At 30.7% G+C, this 22,024-nt stretch overlaps 2 protein-coding genes across 2 annotated transcripts in view; both read right to left on the bottom strand.

The window, feature by feature from the left end:
• LOC143062698 (obscurin-like protein 1) overlaps positions 1 to 22,024 on the bottom strand; it is a 198,541-nt gene continuing 176,517 nt past the window's right edge. Inside the window, exons 21-25 of the mRNA XM_076234448.1 lie at positions 16,401 to 16,485; positions 12,682 to 12,727; positions 9,900 to 10,105; positions 7,104 to 7,252; positions 1 to 4,865 (exon numbers count right to left, since the gene is read on the bottom strand). Coding sequence (XP_076090563.1) covers positions 4,836 to 4,865; positions 7,104 to 7,252; positions 9,900 to 10,105; positions 12,682 to 12,727; positions 16,401 to 16,485 — 516 coding nt within the window. The 3' untranslated portion in view covers positions 1 to 4,835. The remainder of the gene's footprint in view (positions 4,866 to 7,103; positions 7,253 to 9,899; positions 10,106 to 12,681; positions 12,728 to 16,400; positions 16,486 to 22,024) is intronic.
• LOC143062696 (uncharacterized) lies at positions 18,413 to 22,000 on the bottom strand. The gene is made up of 5 exons (XM_076234447.1): positions 21,873 to 22,000; positions 21,413 to 21,514; positions 20,309 to 20,404; positions 19,683 to 19,770; positions 18,413 to 18,646 (listed from the first exon to the last, which is right to left on the bottom strand). The coding sequence occupies exons 1-5, from the start codon at positions 21,984 to 21,986 to the stop codon at positions 18,561 to 18,563; spliced, it is 486 nt and encodes a 161-aa protein (XP_076090562.1). The 5' UTR covers positions 21,987 to 22,000; the 3' UTR covers positions 18,413 to 18,560.

Genomic DNA, 22,024 nt, shown 5'->3' with positions numbered 1-22,024 from the left:
TTTGATAAAACAGTTTATTTTAATCCATCAAATACTTAATGAAAATCATTAAATGGAATAAGATTAGTATGGCAGTTTAATGTTATATATCTTAAAAATCTCAACAGTATATAAGTATGCATAATTATGTTTTGTAAAATATAATCTAAAATGATACATTTAAAAATTTTCAAAGACACAATTTGGATAAAAACTACCTAGATTCCTATACACACTTATAAATATGTCAGCAAAATAATAGCAATGTTCATTTATATGCAGGTAATTATAACATCTCTCCCTAGTAACTTTTTATCAAACGATCACCTCGGACACTCTGATAGGTGGGTTACTCTTACATATACTAATTTTTGTAACCATGGAGTAAAATTTAAATGCACCGCCAGGGTTTATAACATTATTTCAGAATAAATTAACATATATCTAAAAAATAATTTCTCAAAAATAAAAACAACTGTGAATACAAAATTTGGATTTTGGGTTTATTCTAAAAAAAATTATACCCTGTCAGCTTTATAACCTATTTCATCTCTTGTTATTAAAGTTGATAAAAAAAAAGATTTGAATTAAGATGTTTTGTCAAGTAGATTTTCTTAATCTTAGGCTAAAAGATGGAGATTTTTTTAAAGTATATGAATCTGAATGCTTTTTTCTTCAAATTGTTTTCTCTAGGCTTTAATCTTCCAAAATCTGCATTTAATTTTTAATTCCAAGATTGAAGAAAACATTTCTTTAAAAGTGTCAATAGGAAAGGGAGCATTATTACCAGTATAGTGGACCATATCTAGAAACTTTTCTACTTGAGCACTAGATGACACTAACAAATCTTTCGTGAATTTCAATAATAAATCTTTAACATATAATAGTCTGATACACAGAAACTTTGATACTTACAAATCTTTAGACATAACATATACTTCTGATAACAAATACAATCAAATATACATGAATGATGTTCATATTTATAAAATATACAGATATACCAATTCCTTCTGAATAATCAAAATGAAATATATTCATGCAATTAAAATACATACAAGCTTGTGAATATTTTCAACAGTTTTTAACTACATTAATTAAACTTTACAAGTTCTTAGAAAATCTCATTTAAGTACTTTAAAAGTCTCTATTCTTCTGCACCAAATACACAGTTAGACAATGGTATACATAGAAAACAGCAAATTTAATAAAAATTATCATTTATAGCACAAATATTTGATCTTGCTGATGTCTAAATCACTTCAGTGTAAGATAAATTTTAAAACGTCACTAGTGTATCAGATTGGGTTACAAGATATTAATTTGAGCACTATAAAAATCTGAATATGTTTGTATTTTATATAGAAACCAGGTGCTCTGCAGGGCACAGCTTTATTAGACCGTAGAGGTCAAACCCTCAACAGTTGGGGCAAGTATTGACACAACATTCAAGCTTGATACAGCTCTGAATTTTGATTGTGATAAAATTTTTGACATAATATGAGTTTCTGACACAAAACAAATGTCAAGATCTTACAAAATTATTGTGCAATTAAAGATTTGTTCTTCAAACTTTTCAAAAATTTGGAATTTTAGAAATTTGGAAGAAAAAAAATTGAAAACTACTACCATCCCCCTTTTTTTGCAATTAGTCCAAAACCTGACATTCCTTTATAAATTATTTACAAGAAGTGAAAGGGAGGTTTATTTGAACATACCCAACTTTGTATGTTAAATGTTTTTTGAATTATCTCCCTTACTGCTTTTAAATTGTCTTCATTGTCCACTGACCAGAAAAACATAGTTTTCCCCCTCTTTTTTGCCCCTAATTCCAAAACATTTTGAGCCATAACCCCTCAAAGTCAATACTAACCATCCCTTCATGGTATGGAAACTTGTTGAATAATTTCAGAAAGATTCATACACTTAAACACAAGTTATTTGTTTGAAAACTGCAAAAATGCTCATTTTTGGCCCCTAATTACTTAAGTATTTGGACCATAACCCCCATCAATCCCTACCTTCTTTAAGTGGTATTGAACCTTCTGGTAAAAATTTATAGAGATCCATTCACTGAAACTAAAGTTATTGTCCGGAAACTAAATGCGTCTTCCGATGACGACGACTCAGACAACAGGATAGCATAATACCAGACATGGGGTAATTGTAATTGTAATCGTTAATCAGCTGTTATTGATTACAATTTTTCAAGTAATCATTGTAATCATTAATTAGCCAAAAATCTGATTACATGTAATTTAATTTAATCAATTACTTTTCAAAATACCCTGTAATCCTGATTACTTTTTGATTACATTGTGATTACAATGAACAAAATCAAAAACTGTTCACGGTCAATAAGTTAACCTTTTTGTTATTCATATTTAATTGTAAACTTCAGTAAAAAAAACTGTTACAGTATTGAAAAGTCATCATTAGCCTAAGTAAAATATTCACAATTTAAAGATGTATATATACATGTATATCCTTTACAATAAAATAAATATTATGATAATACGACGCAAAAATATTTTTGCGGTCGTTTTAAAATATAACATGATTTGCATTGTTTTATTGCAGTTGGTTTCAGAGAAATATTGTTCTAAAATTAATCACAGGTACAGACAGATTAGATTTAGACAACCAATAATTTGTAAGCATTGATTAAACAAAATATCACTACTAAGATGCATTCAAAATTCTATGAGGACTTAATGTTTCCGAAAGATTCAAATATAGATCTAAAATATTTGGAATTCAACTTTCACAAAACTTATTTGGTGATTTAATTTTACTTTTATTGTGTTTCATCCTTTGGACAGAATAAATCCTGGACAATTTACTAAACATAATATTAGTTTCAAATGAGAGAGAACATACCAAGGGATCATTCAAAACCAGAATTCCAATAAGAACAGACAACAACATGGCCTAGAATAAAAACAGAATCTAAAAACTTGTTATAAGGAATTCTGTTTTTTAAAACCTATTTTAAGGTGTCCTATATATGTGCACCTAATCTGCTAGTACAGTTATTAACATCATCAGCTGTTAAATAATGCTTTAATTTACTAATGCATACAAAATAATTGTTCACTGTAAACTGAAACATCATACAAACTAGACACTTAAAAATAAAATGGGTGACAGTTTACATGGGTAAAATTGTTGGTGGGCAATACAAGTGTTATTTGATTGATAAAAAAATACAAATTAAAAATTAATCATTTTGTCCTTATTAAAAGAAAAAAATATTTCTTCCCGGATTGAGTAAAACCATTAAAAATGCAGCACTAATGAAATTATTAAAATGATAGACACCTAAAAAATTTAATGGACACTGATTTTTCCTGAAATTATGCAATCTTCATTTAAATGACAAACACAAAGGTATTTGGCTTAAAACTAATCAATATTAGAAGACAAATGAGTGGTAATGTTAGGATGTGAGCTACCTCTTGGAATATAATAAGAACAAGGATACAACAAAAAGACTTTTCTGTCTGTAGCTGCCAATATATGATTGTAGGATTTTATCTTGTTGCTAAAAAGTTTTTGTGTGAAGTGAATTCAGGTAATAATGAACATCCAAAATGATATTTTTCAATAAAAGTAAACTGTGTTATTCTATAGTTTGCTGAATGTGTAAATACCCAAATGAATTTTATTGATATAAAAACACAAAAGTAAATCCTTGTTTTCTATCTTTTCTGTTTAAAAACATTTTATTTTGTCTTTCCTTAGAACAACAATTTAATGAAATGAATAGCAACTTTCTTCCTATATGAAAAATACTTGAGAAGTTCCATAAATATTCATACAAAAATTCACAACAATGGTTCTTGATGACAAGGTAAATAAATATACAAGTTATATAAATATATTTATATAAATCATAACACATAACATCTGAGGCCATTCAGAAATAAATCATTATGAACATGGGACAATGTACATCTATGCATATGGTTGTTTATTTCAGTAGCAGTTCAAGTTAAATGGGCCAAATTGAAAATTATGGAAGGACATATTACCTAACAGTATTAACACTTCAAATTTTACATTGAATTTTTAACTGTATGACTTTACAAGAATTGACACATTAAAGGCTAACCTGGTGAAATACAGTGTCGAGAAGTAATAGTTTATAGACAATATTTGAAATAATAATACAGATGAATACATGAATACCCCTATCTTCAGTAACAAAGGAATTTATCAATCTGATTCATACTTAAATTTACTACTAGGAACTTTTTATGCACTCAAAACAACTTAGGATGTTCAGAGTGATTTATGGTAGACTTGGTCAAATGTGGTTTTAAAAGAATGCAAACAGCAATACATCCCCTTGTACAAAGTATTTAATTTTACTGTGAAAGGGTTTATTTAGGATAAATTTCACTGTAAATACCTACTGTGAACTTCATGGAAATCAAACCCACGCCTTGTATGTTTGGAAAATGTGCAATTGTCAATACACTTTATGACACTTGCACTTCTAAATAAAACACATATATCTTGTTCAACAGGAATACAAAAAAATCAAAAGATCAAAATACCGTTACGTGTTGCCAACTTTAAATTATATTATAACTCACACAATGTTCTGAAAGACATATCATATTTGCATATCATTCTTTAAAAGAATTTACTAGATATGCAAAAATAATCAAACATTGTCACATTTTCAGTCTGAAATTATTATTCTTGGAATTGCTGTTGACCTTTTTTCAATCTGAAATAATTCTTCTTGCAGTTGCTGTTGAACCTATCTTCAACAAAGAACTTCTGCTCTGATCCTGTCATTGTTTTTAGTCTTTAATTTGGAAATATTTGTATTCCTATCTTTAAGTTCAAGCCACTTCATTTATTTCTTTTATTGCCTAAAACAACAGTCAAAAACCTATCAAAATTCTATTCAAAATAATAAGTGCATATAAACATGTTTGTACAATTGCCGAAATAATAATAAGACAGAAAGATTTGAATATCAAAAGGTGAATACTTTGAAATTGCTTTCAGTATCTACAATGACTCTTCTAAACAGTATAAGTATAAGGATTGGTTAATTTGTGTTTGAGCTGCTCTATGGTATCTTACATAGACTTTAAAGCTTTATCAATCTAAATGATTTTTTAAAACAAGTCTATATCAACCTCATATATAGCAATGAAATATAAACTAGAGAACTGGTATGTTAGCAACAATGGCTAAAAAAAACTTTCAACTGCCCATGTAAAAAGTGTATATCATGTTTTTGACATACTGAAGTATGGTAATTGTATAAAGGGTGTAAAGATCCTGGGGAGAAGATGAAGCTACATTTGCATATTTTTGCAATTATGCATACAAAAAAATTAAAAATACCAAACTCCAAGGAAAATTTAAATGGAAATTCCCTTATCCGATGGCAAAATCAAATCAAATGAATGGAAAACAAGCGTCACATTATTGACTTGGTAAAGGTATTTCATTATGTTCAATTCTAATCCAAATAATTATGACGTCTGGCAAGGCTAATTTTTTTTCTTTTCTGGGACCCCTACCTATGACGTCATAACGCTGAAGCCATTTTTTACGTCTGGAGTTTGAGAGCAAGTTTTGGGGGGAACTTTGACACCTAATTTTGACATGAAATTTTCATTGCCAGTTAGAAATTTTTACGTAGTTACAAAGTCCTACCTTTTTTGTGCTTATTGATGTAAAATATTTCCAGAAATATCCAAAAGAAAAGATAAAATAAGGTACGATTCCATTTGAGGTGGGCAAATATTTATTTTGTTCCAAAATGTTTTCCCACAATTACCAAAGAAACGTCACTTCCGGTGAATATAAAATATTAAAAACGGTAAAATTTAATGGACCTGAATTTCCGGAACGTTCGATTTACATTATCCGGATATTCGGGTCTGTCAAATTTTACTGATATTAAAATTTTATATTCACCGGAAGTGACATTTCTTTGGTAATTGTGGGAAAATTATTTTATCTTTTCTTTTGGATATTTCTAGAAATATTTTACATCAATAAGCACAAAAAAGGTAGGGCTTTGTAACTACGTAAAAATTACTAACTGGCAATGAAAACTTCATGTCAAAATTAGGTGTTATAGTTCCCCCCAAAATTTGCTCTCAAACTCCAGACGTAAAAAAAAAGGCTTCAGCGTTCTGACGTTGTAGGAAGGCGTCCCAGAAAAAAAATAAAATAGCCTTGCCAGATGTCATAATTATTTGGACTAGTTCAATTCATGTTCCTTGGTTATCAATTTTCTTAATTTTTTAAAAGAGCAGGTAAATTCAAAATGTGCTTTGTTTGGTAAAATCCAAGTGAATGGTAAGTGACTCACTGCTTTATAAGTTTTAGTTCTTAGCATTGCAAATCAGTTTGAAAAATTTTGCATATTAGGCAAACTTGAGTTAGAGAGAAGAAACAAAAAATGAGACAGACAGAAATATAAAAAGACAGTCAAGGGTAACACTTTATGCTCCTGTTGCTTAAGATGGAAGCATAAAAATCAATATTTGACAACAGAAAACAAATCCAAATGGCATTTTCTGTACGTATATATCAATTCTTGTACCTTGTATCTTGGATAACCTATTGACACAAAGATATGTCTCAAAGTTGGTGGAAAATACAGTTAAAGACAATCTAATGGACAGCAACATTGCTAATTAATTCAGTCTCTGGACCATTAAACTAGGGGCAGTGCCTAAAAACTGATGTGCACCAATAGTAAACCAACAATTTTACTTTTTTTGAATTTTTATATTAGTTTCCAAGGCCTTTGTGTGGGTTTGCATGTGTGCCAGTGTTGAAAAATAAGGGGGATATCCAGTGCATGCAAAATCAAAGAAAATATTTGTAAGAAAGGTGTTGATGATACAAATATTCACTGTGGTTCTAGCACGATCTCTGTTTTTGCAGTTCCAAAAAACAAACCATTTGAATATCAAACAAAATTTGATTAATTTGTACTATCTCTCTCAATTAAATAGACATGGATAGAAATGTTAAATAAACATAATCCCAATTTCGGTGAAAACACACCAAATAAAGACAAAAAGGCATAGAATTATTTTTTTTTAGTTTCTAATTGCCTTAAGCTTATTATTATTTACCATCTTGATTGCCTTGTCATCATACTCTGGTTTGGATATATGGTTTTGTAAATTTTCTATTGCTTTAAACACATCTTTGTCTTTAAATGAGGTACTGCTCAGGAGAATTATCATAACTTTTATATCAAACACTGAAGATGAAAGGCTCTCTGAAATATAAATAAACCAAAACAAGTATAATAAAATGCTTCACTAAGTGCAACCTGATACGACCACAGTGGTCGAACCCTGAACAGTTGAGTCAAATTGTACAATTTATCTGACATATATTCAAATTACTATGAGGTAGATTCCGGAGAAGTAATATTAAAATACAAATTCTGGAAACGTATAATTAAGTTTTCTGGAAACGTAGTATTGGGACTTTGAAAAACAATGGGAAACTCAATACCCCCATTATTTACACACCCTGTTTGGTATGTCTCCTGCCATATCAGTATCTGTTGCTTTTATATATATAAATCAGAAAAATAACCCCCCCCCCCCCCATGGGAGTAATTTCAAAACTCGATCCCAGTCCTACCTTGGTGGTATTGAACCTTGTATTACAAATTCAGAGTGATCTATACACATAAGCTCAATTTATTGTCTCGAAACAAGATTAAAATGCTTGTTTTTGGCCACTTTTTTGCCCCCAATAGCTGATCTTATGGGGCAATTACCCCCAAACTCAACCCAGACCTTCCTTTTGTGATATGTAACCTTGTGATACAATTTAAGAGAGATCCATACACTTACAAACAAATTATTGTGCTGAAACTACATAAATACTTAATTCCCAAAAAACTCATACTTGGAGATACTTATGCTAAACTAAAAATCTAACTATTCAAGAAATATCTTATGTATTCTGGAGAATATGTGTGGAACAATTTTCAAAAATCTATTAAATTGTTACATTTTCCAAAATGGATTTCATTTTTTTGTGATGCACAACAGTGCTAAGTAAGAATCATATATTATCTAACAAGAAATACTTCAATATTTATTGGGATCATCAGGGCAAGTAAATTTTTTTCCGGACAAGTAAAATTTTTAGTTTTACTTGCCCGGGGACAAGTGCCAATAACTAATATTTCCACACCCCTGTATGGACACAACATACAAGCTTGATTCAGCTCTGAATTTGGATTGTGATTAAATAGTTGACACAGAATGAATGTGGTCTAAGAATTTAAACTTAAAAACTAAAAAAATTTTAAATTGGACATTTACCTATTATGGTCCAATATCTAAATATCAAAATCTAAATACATGGTTAGATTCAGCATTTCATAGAACCCCAAGAATTTAATTTTTGATGAAATCAAATAAAGTTCAATTTTGAACCCTTTCGACCTCAATGTGGACCAATTTGATAACCTGGCCCAAAAATCAAAAATCTGAATACATGGTTAGATTTAGCATATATCAAAGAACCCCATATATTCAATTTTTGTTGAAATCAAACAAAGTTTAATTTTGGACCTGATTTGAACCAACTTGAAAACTGGGCCTATAATCAAAAATCTAAGTACATGTTTAGATTCAGCATATCAAAGAACCTCAAGAATTCAATTTTTGTTAAAATCAAACTAAGTTTAATTTTGGACCCTTTGGACCTTAATGTAGACCAATTTGAAAACAGGACCAAATTTTAAGAATCTACATACACAGTTAGATTCGGCATATCAAAGAACCCCCATTATTCAATTTTTGATGAAATCAAACAAAGTTTAATTTTGGACGATTTGGGCCCCTAATTCCTAAACTGTTGGGACCAAAACTCCCAAAATCTATCCCAACCTTCCTTTTATGGTCATAAACCCCTTGTTTAAATTTCATAGATTTCTATTTACTTAGACTAAAGTTATTGTGCGAAAACCAAGAAAAATGTTTATTTGGGCCCTTTTTTGCCCCTTAATTCCTAAACTGTTGGGACCAAAACTCCCAACATCAATCCTAACCTTCTTTTAGTGGTCATTAACCTTTTGTTTAAATTTCATAGATTTCTATTTACTTAAACTAAAGTTATAGTGTGAAAACCAATGTGTCTTCGGACGACGACGACAATGACGACGACTACGACGACGCCAACGTCATACCAATAATATACGTATTAAAAGAAAAATGGGGGACAATGGGCAAAATTTTTTAAGGCATTCAAATGGATAAAACCTGACAAATATCCCAAAACATGTCAAGCTATCATCCTTAAAGTCATAAGAAACCTCAAATTAAAAAAAAATATGCATATGTTTTTTATAACTAAATGGATAGTTTTCATTATACAACTTATGTACATATACTTTTTTCTGAGGAAAATTCTTTAATTTGTCCACATTTAGAAGAAGTTTACTTATTTTTAATTGCTTGCTTCCAGGAAGCAATTCGCCAACATATTTTCCGTATGCTGCAATGCATAGTGACCCGAGTGTAACCCTCCTCGTAAAAATCCGGTGACCACAATACGCATGGATCTGTCATTGAAATAAACAAATATCTGATTATACATGTTAAACATGTGATCAATACCCATGCTTTTTGTGATTTGTTTACTATAAGGTGACAATCGGTAAAACTCGGCTTCAAAAGACGGCATTTAATGAGCAGCCATATTTGTTAAATCATAACAAACAGAGAGAAAAAAAATTGACGATTATATGTTATATTTGCGAAAATAATGATAAAATCGTGCACAGAGGACTAAGTTTATGATGTATACATGCATTGGTTCAAGAATTGGACAGACATTATTTTTCACCACTCACTCGTTTCATATGACTTTAAGTAAAGAATTGTTGTTTTAAAAGTTACCTTTGACTGAAGGGAATAAATCATCCCATTGAGATTGTGTAATCTTTCTCTCTTCTTTCAAAGCTGCAAGTTCTTTCTTCCGAGATTCTATTTCTTTCGCAAGCTTTTGAGGTGGAAACTGCTTGTCAAATATTTGCCTTACTGCATCTCTTGCAAATAGGTTGTTAACTTCATTTTCAAGAAAAAAGTCCCTTAAAGAATCATTACTACAAGAGAAATAGTGTTTTTAAATAATATTAAATATGCATCAGTAATGTAGCCCAAATTGAAAATTGCTGTAAAAAATTTCTTTTATCTGCAAGAGATTTACAAATATGACTTTCAAAAAATTAAATGTGTTGGTATGTACAACATGATTGCTTGGAAAGTTCAGTTTAAGAACAAAAACGACAAAATTTGATCTGTAAGTCAATTAATTATCACTAAATTAAACTGGTTACATCAATAATTCTTCAAAGGATTCCACTGATTCCTTTGTTTTGTCATATATTACTGCTCTATGTGTAAAATTGTAATGTTTATATCTCAAAATATGGTCAAATTTATCAAATGGCTTGGTTGCAACAATTTTGACTAATCAATATACGATGTTTATTATATATATAGTTATTAAAAAAAATTACATTAAGGTTGTAAATTTTGCTAAAAAATGATCAAGTTTCTAAGTCTGGCTGATTGTGAAAATGTTCTTTTACAATTCCTCCAAAGCAGTTGCAGAAAATAATTTAAAAGTTATGAAGTCTTAAGAATCTTGGTTAAAAAGAGGTATATAGGATAATTTGAAAGCTTGTGAAAAATGACTAAGTGTGTGGTGTATGTCTGATTAGTTTTCAGCTGACTATTTGGTATGGGTTTTTCTCCTTGTTGAAGATCATACAGTGACTTGAATTTTATGTCATTTGGTCCCTGGTGGAGAATTGCCTCATTGATAATTCTTATTTTGATATTATAACATGTATAAGTTCCAAAGTCTAGAAAAATGAAAAAAAAACATTCCTCGAACAATTCCATAAGAGCAGGTGCACAACTTTATAGATATAAGAAATGATATGTTTTATCATATTTATGGTTGTATTTTACAAAAAACAGAATAATTTTGTTTGAGTCAATTTTTTTCAACTTTGAATATAAGGGGCGGCAACACAAATGTTAGGGCAGATAATTCAGATAAAGTTTATAACTTTTACAATAGAATATGTTAGGGATTAACATATTTTATTATGCAGCAAGAAAACGGGTCCCGTGACCCGATTTTTTCTTTTCCCCATCTGAAAGCATAATATTAGAGCTATCTTCTCATAATTTATCTCAAAATTCTATGGTGTAGTTTTTGTTTTATAACTGAAAATTATGTTTTCCATGCATAATCTATACAAAATCTGTCAATTTTACACGACCTGTAGTGTGAAAATAAGCCCTGTGACCCATTCTTTTTATTATTAATTCTTAAAATGCATGATATAAACTACGTCTTGGCAAATTATTAAAAAAATCTATGGATTACAATTTAGACAACCCATCTACCTTTTAAAAAAACATCATAAAAGTCTAAAATAGAAAATGACATACATAATCATAATAACTTAATCATCATTTTTAATAGTGACTTCTAAAAATAAATTGATATCTTATCACCTTAAGACAATACAACATTTCTTTATACATAATTTAACAGCAGTGTAAGGGAGGTAATTCAAACATAACATTGTACTTAAGTAATTGTCCATTAACCAGGAAACTCTTGTTTTACCCCCTTTCTTGCCCCTTATTCATAAATGGTTTGAGCCAGAACGCCCAAAGCCAATACTAACCATACCTTTGTAGTATGGAAACTTGTGGTATAATTTCAGAGATATCCGTACACCCTTTCCACAAGTAATTGTCCGGAAACTAGAAAAATGCTTATTTGGGCCCCTTTTTGGCCCACAATATCCAAACTGTTGGGACCATAATCCCCAAAATCAATCCCAACCTTCCTTTTGTGGTTATAAACCTTGTGTTTTTCATTGATTTCTATTTACTGCTATTAAATTTATTATCCGGAAACCAAATGTCTTCAGACGACGAATATACGACCACCAAAATTTTTGGCAGTTGTATAAAGCTTCAATCCAAGTTTTGTAACATTCCATGAACATTTGACACAGTTATTGCCGTTAAAAAAAATCAACTTTGATTGGATGCAAACAGTTACTGCAAAAAGCAATCCTTTTATTAGTAAAATACTAGAAAATGAAGGAAAAAATCATACCTGGATTTTAAAAATCGAACAATAATTGCACATGTGAGAGAAATTATTAATTACAAGGCCTGGTCCAGAACAAATGCATAAAACGTTATAAAAGGTCACAACTCAAGAATTGTAAAAGTGACCCTACCCAAATTTGTACTTGATCTGAGTTTAGTGGTACATGTAATAAGCATTGTGTATAATAACGTTACATAAGTTGAGGCTCTCTTAAGTAAGAAAACAGAAACAGTTTTGTGGTAAGAAAGATTGTATAAATTTTATAATATTTGGTTGAGGCAAACTTAAGTTAGAGAACAGAAATCAACTTTGGAACGTACACAGATGGATGGATGGAAGAACAGACAGACAGACAGACAAACAAACAAGGGTAAAACTTTATGTCCCCTTTGCTATAGCAGGGGGAATAGAACTAACACAAGATACCTTTGAAAAACATGAGTACAAATGTAACAGCAAATTAGGTTGTTCTTTTATAAATTCCTATACTCTTTTTAAAAATATTATTTTTTCGTCAAACAAAATCAGATTTACCTGGTCTGTCCTTGATTACTTTGTAGATTCTCTGAAGTCAAATACTCTGAAATGAAAGACATTATTTTGCAATAATTATTTTATCTTTGTATTAAATATAAAAAAGAAGATGTGGTATGATTGCCAATGAGACAACTATCCATAAAAGACCAAAATGACACAGACATTAACAACTTTAGGTCACCGTACGGCCTTCATTGACAATGAGCAAAGCCCATATTGCATAGTCAGCTATAAAAGGCCCTGATAAGACAATGTAAAACAATTCAAATGAGAAAACTAACGGCCTTATTTATGTACAAAAATGAACGAAAAACAAATATGTAACACATAAACAAACGACAACCACTGAATTACAGGCTCCTAACTTGAGACAGGCACATACATAAATAATGTGGCGGGGTTAAACATGTTAGCGGGATCCCAACCCCCCCCCCCTAACCTGGGACAGTGGTATAACAGTACAACATAAGAACGAACTATAAAAATCAGTTGAAAAAGGCTTAACTCATCAGATGGACAAAAATACAAGTGGCCTTAACACATTTATTCTAAAAACAGTTGTTGGCATGACAACAGGTTGTTGGGTTATGTTCTTCTCATATATGTTATGATGGTATGATACTAAACCCCTAACGGGAAGGATTGTGCCTGATGTTCATATGATGAAATCATAATCTTTCAGTCAGTTTAATTGAAGTCTGGAGCTGGCATGTCAGTTAACTGCTAATAGTCTGTTGTTATTTATGTATTATTGTCATTTTGTTTATTTTCTTTGGTTACATCTTCTGACATCAGACTCGGACTTCTCTTGAACTGAATTTTAATGTGCGTATTGTTATGCGTTTACTTTTCTACATTGGTTAGAGGTATAGGGGGAGGGTTGAGATCTCACAAACATGTTTAACCCCGCCGCATTTTTGCGCCTGTCCCAAGTCAGGAGCCTCTGGCCTTTGTTAGTCTTGTATTATTTTAATTTTAGTTTCTTGTGTACAATTTGGAAATTAGTATGGCGTTCATTATTACTGGACTAGTATATATTTGTTTAGGGGCCAGCTGAAGGACGCCTCCGGGTGTGGGAATTTCTCGCTACATTGAAGACCTGTTGGTGACCCTCTGCTGTTGTTTTTCATTTGGTCGGGTTGTTGTCTCTTTGACACATTCCCCATTTCCATTCTCAATTTTATTATTTATGTAAAAAAATGAACGAAAAACAAATATGTAACACATAAACAAACGACAACCACTGAATTACAGGTTCCTGACTTGGGACAGGCACATGCATACTTAATGTGAAAAAGTGGTATTGTTACACTACTGTCTTAAGATTAGAATGTAAAAAGGTTTAAGGGGGTTCGCGGGTCTAAATCATTTATATAGGATTTCTCTATATTTTTCTATAAATGAACTTTATCTTATAGTTAATAGAAAAATAAAATAAAAAAGTGGGGTCACCGTTCATTTGCGCTCACAATCTGCCTTCGAAAGAAGCATACATTTTTGTAAAGGCGGTTTTTTTCTGTTGAAGTAATAGGAGAAATAATGGTAATATCGAAATAAAAAAAAGAAATTTATTACAAAAATCGCTAAAATTTTACAATAATTTAGTTTAAGTACAGCTTATATGGAAATTATATTAAAAAAGATAGGTCACCGATGAGTTGAAAAAGATATTTCAATTTTAGAGCCAAAAAATGGCATTTTTCCACCAAAGGGAGATAATTTGGAACTTTTTCAATGATATATACATTTTGAAAGTCATCTGGGGCCAACACGAATTGATTGTTTTGAATGATTTTTGTACCATATGATAAAGTAACAACTACAAAAGGAAATAAATAAAATTTGTAATGAAAAAGAAATGTTTGATTTTTTTCTGAAATTTTTATACCCTCGAGCCTCCTTAAACCATTCATTTTTGCAAGCAACCATTTGATGGGATTATAAATTTCATAGATTTTTATTTACTTAAACTAAAGTTATAGTGCGAATACCAATGTGTCGACGACGACGCCAACGTCATATTAAAATAACCAATATATGACCGCAATTTTTTTTTGCGGTCGTATAAAAATATATTTAAAATTAATGTATTAAAGAAAGGCAGGAACAAAGTTTTTTGCAAGTGTATTATATTCTTTGTTGCTTAGGTCAACAGAATACTGTTGCTTGAAATAAATATATTTCAATACTTCTGAAAAATAGTTAGATTTTATATATATTTATATATATATAAGTCTGAAAATTTCACCAAGCAGTGTTAGAGTTAGATTTTCTACTGACAAATTTTTGTCTGTCCATCAGCGGGATTCTAACTCACACCTTTGATACACTATATATATACAACTCGTTTAAACATCAGCCCAACAATGTAAGAACTGAAGCAAATATTTGTTCTTCCTTTACCGGGATTCGAACTCATGCTACTGAGATATTGTGACACCAAATTGTCTGCATTGTATCCGACGCGCTAGACCACTTGACCAGCTTGGCTTCATAATAAAGCTTTCGGTGGCCGGGTGTTACCTTTCCTCGTTAGTTTTAATCTAGTGTCGTAATACAGTACATGCTATATAAGGCATGAAGATGGTATTGTTACAGATCAGCTGAATTATCTACAGTGAAGGATCCTACATATTTATACATATTCAAATTGGTTTACCGGTGTTTTGCATTTGCTTCGATCTGTATTTTAGTTGTGCAGATTTTTCTTTCACTTGCACTGATATTTTCTTTCATTTGAGATGTTTAACAAGAAAGCATTTCAAATGCAAGGTATCCTAAGGCATTTAACAACTAAAATGAACTTTTTTAAATGTAAGTATAATAGAAAAAAATTTCATTAACATATTGCAGATATTTCTAGTATTTATTTCGAATATTTACACCATCTTAATTTTTTATTTTTTTTACCTTTGATAGTGTTTGAATAATAATGATAATAGTTGCACTTGTTGAGATCATTTTGAATTTACAATTTAGTGTCTAATCTGCGTAAGAGAATTTCAAGCATGCGTATTACATAGTAAACAAATCACGTGTGTTAGTAGTGAAAAAATATTTTTGTCCACCTAAATTAAATCAAGTTGTTTTAATTTAATTTTAAATCAGAATTTTACAATTGTCTATGCTGAAAAGTAATTAAATAATGAAGACAGTTGTTATGAATTTTAATTTCTTTATTATATTATGAGCTTGTGATCAATAGCCAGGTGGGAATTAAAAACACACGGGTAAAGAGATTATGGATCATAAGCCAGTATTTCCCTGATGCATTAATATAGTTATTAGGAAGGCCCTCAGGATTATAACACTGTACTGGAGAGGCAGGAAAGGGATAAAAAAACAAAAAAACAAGTTCAAATGGCGATTTAGAAACTCTCTCTCAACAAAATGACCGAAATTATTTCTATTAAAAAAATAAAATTTGTCCTAAATCCTAATTACTTATTAAGGACAAATACTTTCAGTTTAGGACAAGACTGGCAAATATGACTGTTACTGGACCCTTGATATATACGCATTGGTTTTTGAAACCTACTTAAAAGTTAAGGTCATCCTTTTTAACCTGTTTGACACTTAATAACAATTCTAATATGACATGCTTCTTTTGCTTTGTAAACATCAGGCTTCCATGAATTATTTCTTAAATATTAACTGATAAGCATTTTCTAGCATAAATACATTAGTGGTATTTTTTGTTCCTTTCTTTAACATACCTTGAACATGCTGTAATGTTGGATTTAAATTCTTTAATTCTTCACACTTCTTTTTATATGCACTACCCCCTAACCGCTCAACTGCCTAAAAAAAAAACAGTCTCATATGAATTCAATCATTATACAAAGATTTGTTATGCATGTAGAAATTACAGTGTTGAAAAAAGAGATGGTGCTAAAAATCCTTATAATCAACTCATCATACAGATACCATTCGTGAACGAAAGACTCATCAGTATTGATTGTATAAAGAAAAACTAGAGGCTCTTAAGAGCCTGTGTCGCACACCTTGGTCTATGTGCATATCAAACAAAAGACACAGATGGATTCATGACAAAAATGTGTTTTGGTGATGATGATGTGTTTGTAGATATTACGTTACTGAACATTCTTGCTTCTTACAATTATCTCTATCTATAATGAAGTTGGCCCATTAGTTACAGAGGAAAATAACTGAATCCATTTCTAAAAGGGAAAATGCATTCTTTTCCTCTTTGAAACATGTCAACCATTATACATTCATGTACTAGTTAAAATACCAATGCAGATCGACATATTTAACTGACTTCATTGCAAAGTTTGAATAATTTTGAAAATTCTAACACCCATACCATTGATATATCACTAGCAGTGACATTGAAATTTCCCCAAATTGTTTTTTGATAAATTATAACAGTTTTGTCTAACAGAATTGGAATCATTTTTAGATCGGTGTATACATATTTTGGTCATTGGACCAGAATATAAAAAAACGGGTAAGTTCTCACATTAAATATATAAAAGGTATGGCTGAATCCCTGCATGAACCCATCATTTGAAAACAACACAACAAACTGTTATTTGTATTTACTTGCATAAAACTGTTTATGCTTGAAAAAGTCTGGTCTCGAGACCAAAAACAGAAACACTTTGGACATTAGGCGTCAGCGCTAAGTTGTTTATATTTAACTAATTTAAACAAAAAAAATGTTACATTCACGCAGATGATAGAGCTGTTGTCCACCAGATTTTGGTCTATGGACCAACTAAACGAATGATATCAAATAAATTATTATCAATCTTATTTTTTCTGGTTCTTAGACCAAGAACAAAATTGAATGTAAAATATAATGCGTATATCGCTTTTTGGTTCTTAGACCAAGAACAAAATTGAATGTAAAATATAATGCGTATATCGCTTTTTGGTTCTTAGACCAAGAACAAAATTGAATGTAAAATATAATGCGTAAATTGCTTTTTGGTTCTTAGACCAAGAACAACGTGAAAACGTTACTCTAATCACACTTATTCATGGATTAGAAAGGTACATACAGTACATGTATATCATAATCAACCGGTAACATTTTCGTTTTCAAATATTCAATAAGAAGATGTGGTATGATTGCGAATGAGAAAACTCTCCGCAAGGGACCAAATGACATAAAAAAGCTATAGGTTTACTGTGACGTATGGCCTTCAAAAAAGAGCAAAATCCATACCGAATCTTCAACAATAAAAGGCCCTGAAATGATGTATATTTCTGGTAAACAAAAACGTGTACCATACCAGTCGAAGTATTTATTTAAAGATGAATTTCATATAAATGTTTCTTTTTTCAGATCTATTGATTACATTGAAATTGCATATTACTTTGGAACTCTTTATTTGAAATTAGATTTATTTTTCTAACGATTTTGTGAACCGGTCGTATGTATCTGTCTTTAATATTGAAATATGCGTTGTAGATACTAATTCGCTTCATCTAAGATGGTAGAACACTTAAAGTCAATGATATTTTCATATCATTTATCAATTAAACATCGCCATCCAACTTCAAATGCAATTAATAAGCACAATGAATCAAAACGTGACTGATTATTATTGGTATTTTCCATTGCTTTCTTTTTGTTTTTCGCAAATTTCTGGTGTAAATGATAAAGAAATCCCCATCTTTGTCACAATGACTGCTGTAAATTCCTTACGCAGAGTAAAGCTATATGATACTTTCTATGACAATAATTAACAACTACGCATTATTTACAATATCTATATTATTTCTATAGGGACAACAATAATAATTCAAAAAACACATGTTCGTCAAATATTTCTCCACTTTGGCTAGCAAGTGCATCATAGTTTTCCTCCAATGATGGTCATTCTTCTTTGTTTCAGCTAATCGATCTATTCTGTAGAATTTTTTTCCGCTCTCACATACTTTAAGGGGAGATCTTTGACAAATTTATCAACATCATACTTTACTTCATAGCCTGTAAAAAAATCATTTTTTTTTAAAAGATCTGAGTCTTAATGAATAATAAATTGTGGACTATTTACTTGAATGTTGAAACTATAATGATACTAGTAAAGAGTAACTGACTTCGATTAATAAGATGTATTTTTGTCGGTTCAAAATAGTACCCCTGGCCATATAAATTACTGATAAATACAGGAGTATGTGTGATTATATATTATATAGCATGTAATGCTTTTATCGGTACTTTTTCAGATAGATTAAGTGTCATAAATCCTGGTTTTAGAATACATGACTACATGCCAATATCTTCTGCTCTGGTCCTTGTTAAATTAAGTATTAGATTTGTGAAGTCAAATATGCTTGACCTGACCTTAACTTTGACCTAGACTTAATGTGACTTAATGTTTGACTGAATGTTTGACCCTAACTGATCAACTGATTAACCGGTTTACTGGTGCAACTACTGTTTCTTTCATAAAAAAATCAGCATATTGAGTCTTTGGAATATTATCTTCTCGACCATTATGAAGTCCTTTTTATAAAAAAAAAACTCATTCGCAGTTAGCTCATTTTAAAGAAAACATTATAAAACGTAAAAAAAGTGTGACAAGCCTAAAAAATGACGTCCAATGGGAAATAGTACAAGCATGTTCAGGACGATGCAACGCCTAAAAGTAGTACTTTTGAAAAAATTCTGTATTACCGTAAATTTAATACTTGGCGTTCTCTTTGCAAATGGATTTAAAACAAAGTTCATAAACTAAAAAAGTTCATTAAATAAATATATACCGAAACGATAGTTTAGTACAAGTGCTCCTCTGTAAAAATAAACGTCGTCTTTTTTGTTGAATTGTTTCATCAGGATAGCTACCATGAATTGAAAACTTTTACTAATATGATTATTTTTCAACTTATATGTACATGTGTTGATTGAGTACAAAACATTTCCACTTTTATTTCTTTATACGACAGAATTATCTTTGTACAGTCTGATATTATATCTGATAACATTTGCCCTCCAAATTTTGTTTTCATAAAACAGTACTTACCTTTTCCTGTCTTCATTAGTATTTTTGCAGTATACCAACACTTGTCTGGATACCAAAATGCTTCAACAGACGTACCAACTTCAAACTCCTACAACATAAATGAAAAATAAGCATCTTACAACTGCACAAAACATATGATAGAGTTTATACCACACCGTGTATTTCTTTGTGTCTAGACCCGAAAGATTGACAAGGTTTAAAGACATGGCCGACTAGTCTCCACCTGTCCAGCAGTTAAACTCGTCCTAAAAGTAGGTTAAAAATATCGTACAACATGTATTGTCGTTATCTGTAAACCTTTTAGCAAATCTTCTATGAAATTACATTGCCAGATTTATCTAAATTCGGCAATACGCATCATTGGAGTATTTTGTTTTTAAATTTTCTTATGATCCCACCTGCCAACTAATATGGCCCGCATGGCTAAAATAGACTTGGAGTAAAGCACAAGTTTTGAGATTTTTTTTTCAAAATTGCTCTGGATAGAAAAAAATATTAGAGAGGCAGAAATGTCCAGAATGTTCAAATTTGCCCACTGTCTATTTACGCCAATACTGTCCAGAATTATTCTGTAATCAGAGATTTTGTTATAGTTGTTTGTACACATTTTTTATTCTTTTATTTACCTTTGAACTCATCCTTCTTTTCTTCTTGTTTAAGTTGTCACTGTGACTGCAGTCATTTTTTAGTTTTTGTTTTGGAGTCAAATCTCTACCAGATACCTGTAAATATATACAAATATGTTGTGTATATCTTTTTAAGAGATATTATGAAAAGTTTTCTAAAGACAATGGCACGTCACAGACAGTTACAGTAATATGTAGTCATTAACAGCAAACAAACTTAATATACAAATCTATATTGAACAAGAATGTATCCAAAGTACACGGATGCCCACTCGCATTACCATTTTCCATGTTGAATGGACCGTGAAATTGGGTAAAAGATCTAGTTTGGCCTGAAAAGTTTCAAGTTGATTGGACTTTAACTTCATCAAAAACTACCTTGACCAAAAACTTTAACCTGAAACTCACACTTTTAATTTGTATGTTCAGTGGACCATGAAAATGGGGTCAAAAGTCTAATTTGGTTTAAAAATAAGAAAGATCATATCACAAGGAACAGGTGTACTAAGTTTAAAGTTGATTGGACTTCAGCTTCATCAAAAACTACCTTGACCAAAAACTTTAACCTGAAGTGGGACGAACGGACGGACGGACGGACGGACGGACGGACGGACGAACGAACGAACGTACAGCCGGAAGGATGCACAGACCAGAAAACATACATGTAATGCCCTTGTACTATCGTAGGTGGTGCATAAAAACTTAACGTAAACTTGATATAGACTGATATAGATAATAGTTGATGAAACAAACGTGACGATACACACGTTGGAACTAAAATTTATAATAAAATATAATAAAAAGGAAAAACTGTAAAATTATCCAATGAAAATCATTCATTTGCAAAGCAAATGCATATGAATAACAGAATCAGACCAAATTAAAAAAATGAGAAATTATGAACACAGGGGTCAACATTATTTTGTAACTTACTTCTAAAGAAGAATTACGTACGAAACTCAACACATCTTCCCGATTTTAAGTTAATTACGTTCACTCAGACCAACAAAGTGAATATCATTTGTTGAACAAACAATTAACAAAAATTAAAGGACATTTTTTTTTAATTGTAAGGTAAATATATACGTAGGTTATAAAACTTACAACAGAGTTGTCTACTTGGCTTTTGTGTTTTTCAATATGTTGACATCTACTAGATTCTTCAAATTCCTGAACTTTCTTTTCTAAACAAGCTTTTGCTTCTTCCTGTAAAAACATCATTGTTTTCAGAGTTTGCGTATTGAGAACATTTGAATAAGGAATATTTTCTTATTATGTTTAAATACAGGTACATAACATGTAAGATGTTTCTTGTATAAATTATTTTTCTTTGTTGTCTCTGGTATTTATTCTAAGCTGGTAAATATGTTTGATTAATTATGTAATGCAAGATCAAGATCATCAGACTGCATGGTCAATTGAACAACTCTTTATGCATCATTAATGTGATCTGATAACTATCGTAAGTCTGTTGCAGAATATTATTCCATATATCATCAACAAAATAATAAGCGTTTTGTCAAAAGGGCTATTACAGCCCTAAAAAACAGAGTACTCAACTTACCAATTTATTGTACATTTCTTCCAGGGTTTGGTATTTTGTTTTTTTCAACTTGTAGCAGATTACTAGATTTTTCATTTTTATCAATCTGCTTATCCAAGACAACTTTGAGTTCATTCTCTGATCTCCTCAGTTGTTGTAATTTAGTTTAAAGT

The sequence above is a fragment of the Mytilus galloprovincialis genome, chromosome 2, assembly GCF_965363235.1.
Source record: "Mytilus galloprovincialis chromosome 2, xbMytGall1.hap1.1, whole genome shotgun sequence".
NCBI lineage: Eukaryota > Metazoa > Mollusca > Bivalvia > Mytilida > Mytilidae > Mytilus > Mytilus galloprovincialis.
This window is presented reverse-complemented; position numbering and strand designations above follow the sequence as displayed.

Excerpts from the sequence above, each read along its gene's own strand:
- LOC143062696 (XM_076234447.1), bottom strand. The coding sequence starts at position 21,986 with ATGAACTCAAAGTTGTCTTGGATAAGCAGATTGATAAAAATGAAAAAT. Across the intron at positions 21,515-21,872 it reads AAGAAATGTACAATAAATTG|GAAGAAGCAAAAGCTTGTTT; the intron begins GTAAGTTGAGTA and ends ATGTTTTTACAG. Across the intron at positions 18,647-19,682 it reads ACTAATGAAGACAGGAAAAG|GCTATGAAGTAAAGTATGAT; the intron begins GTAAGTACTGTT and ends ATTTTTTTACAG.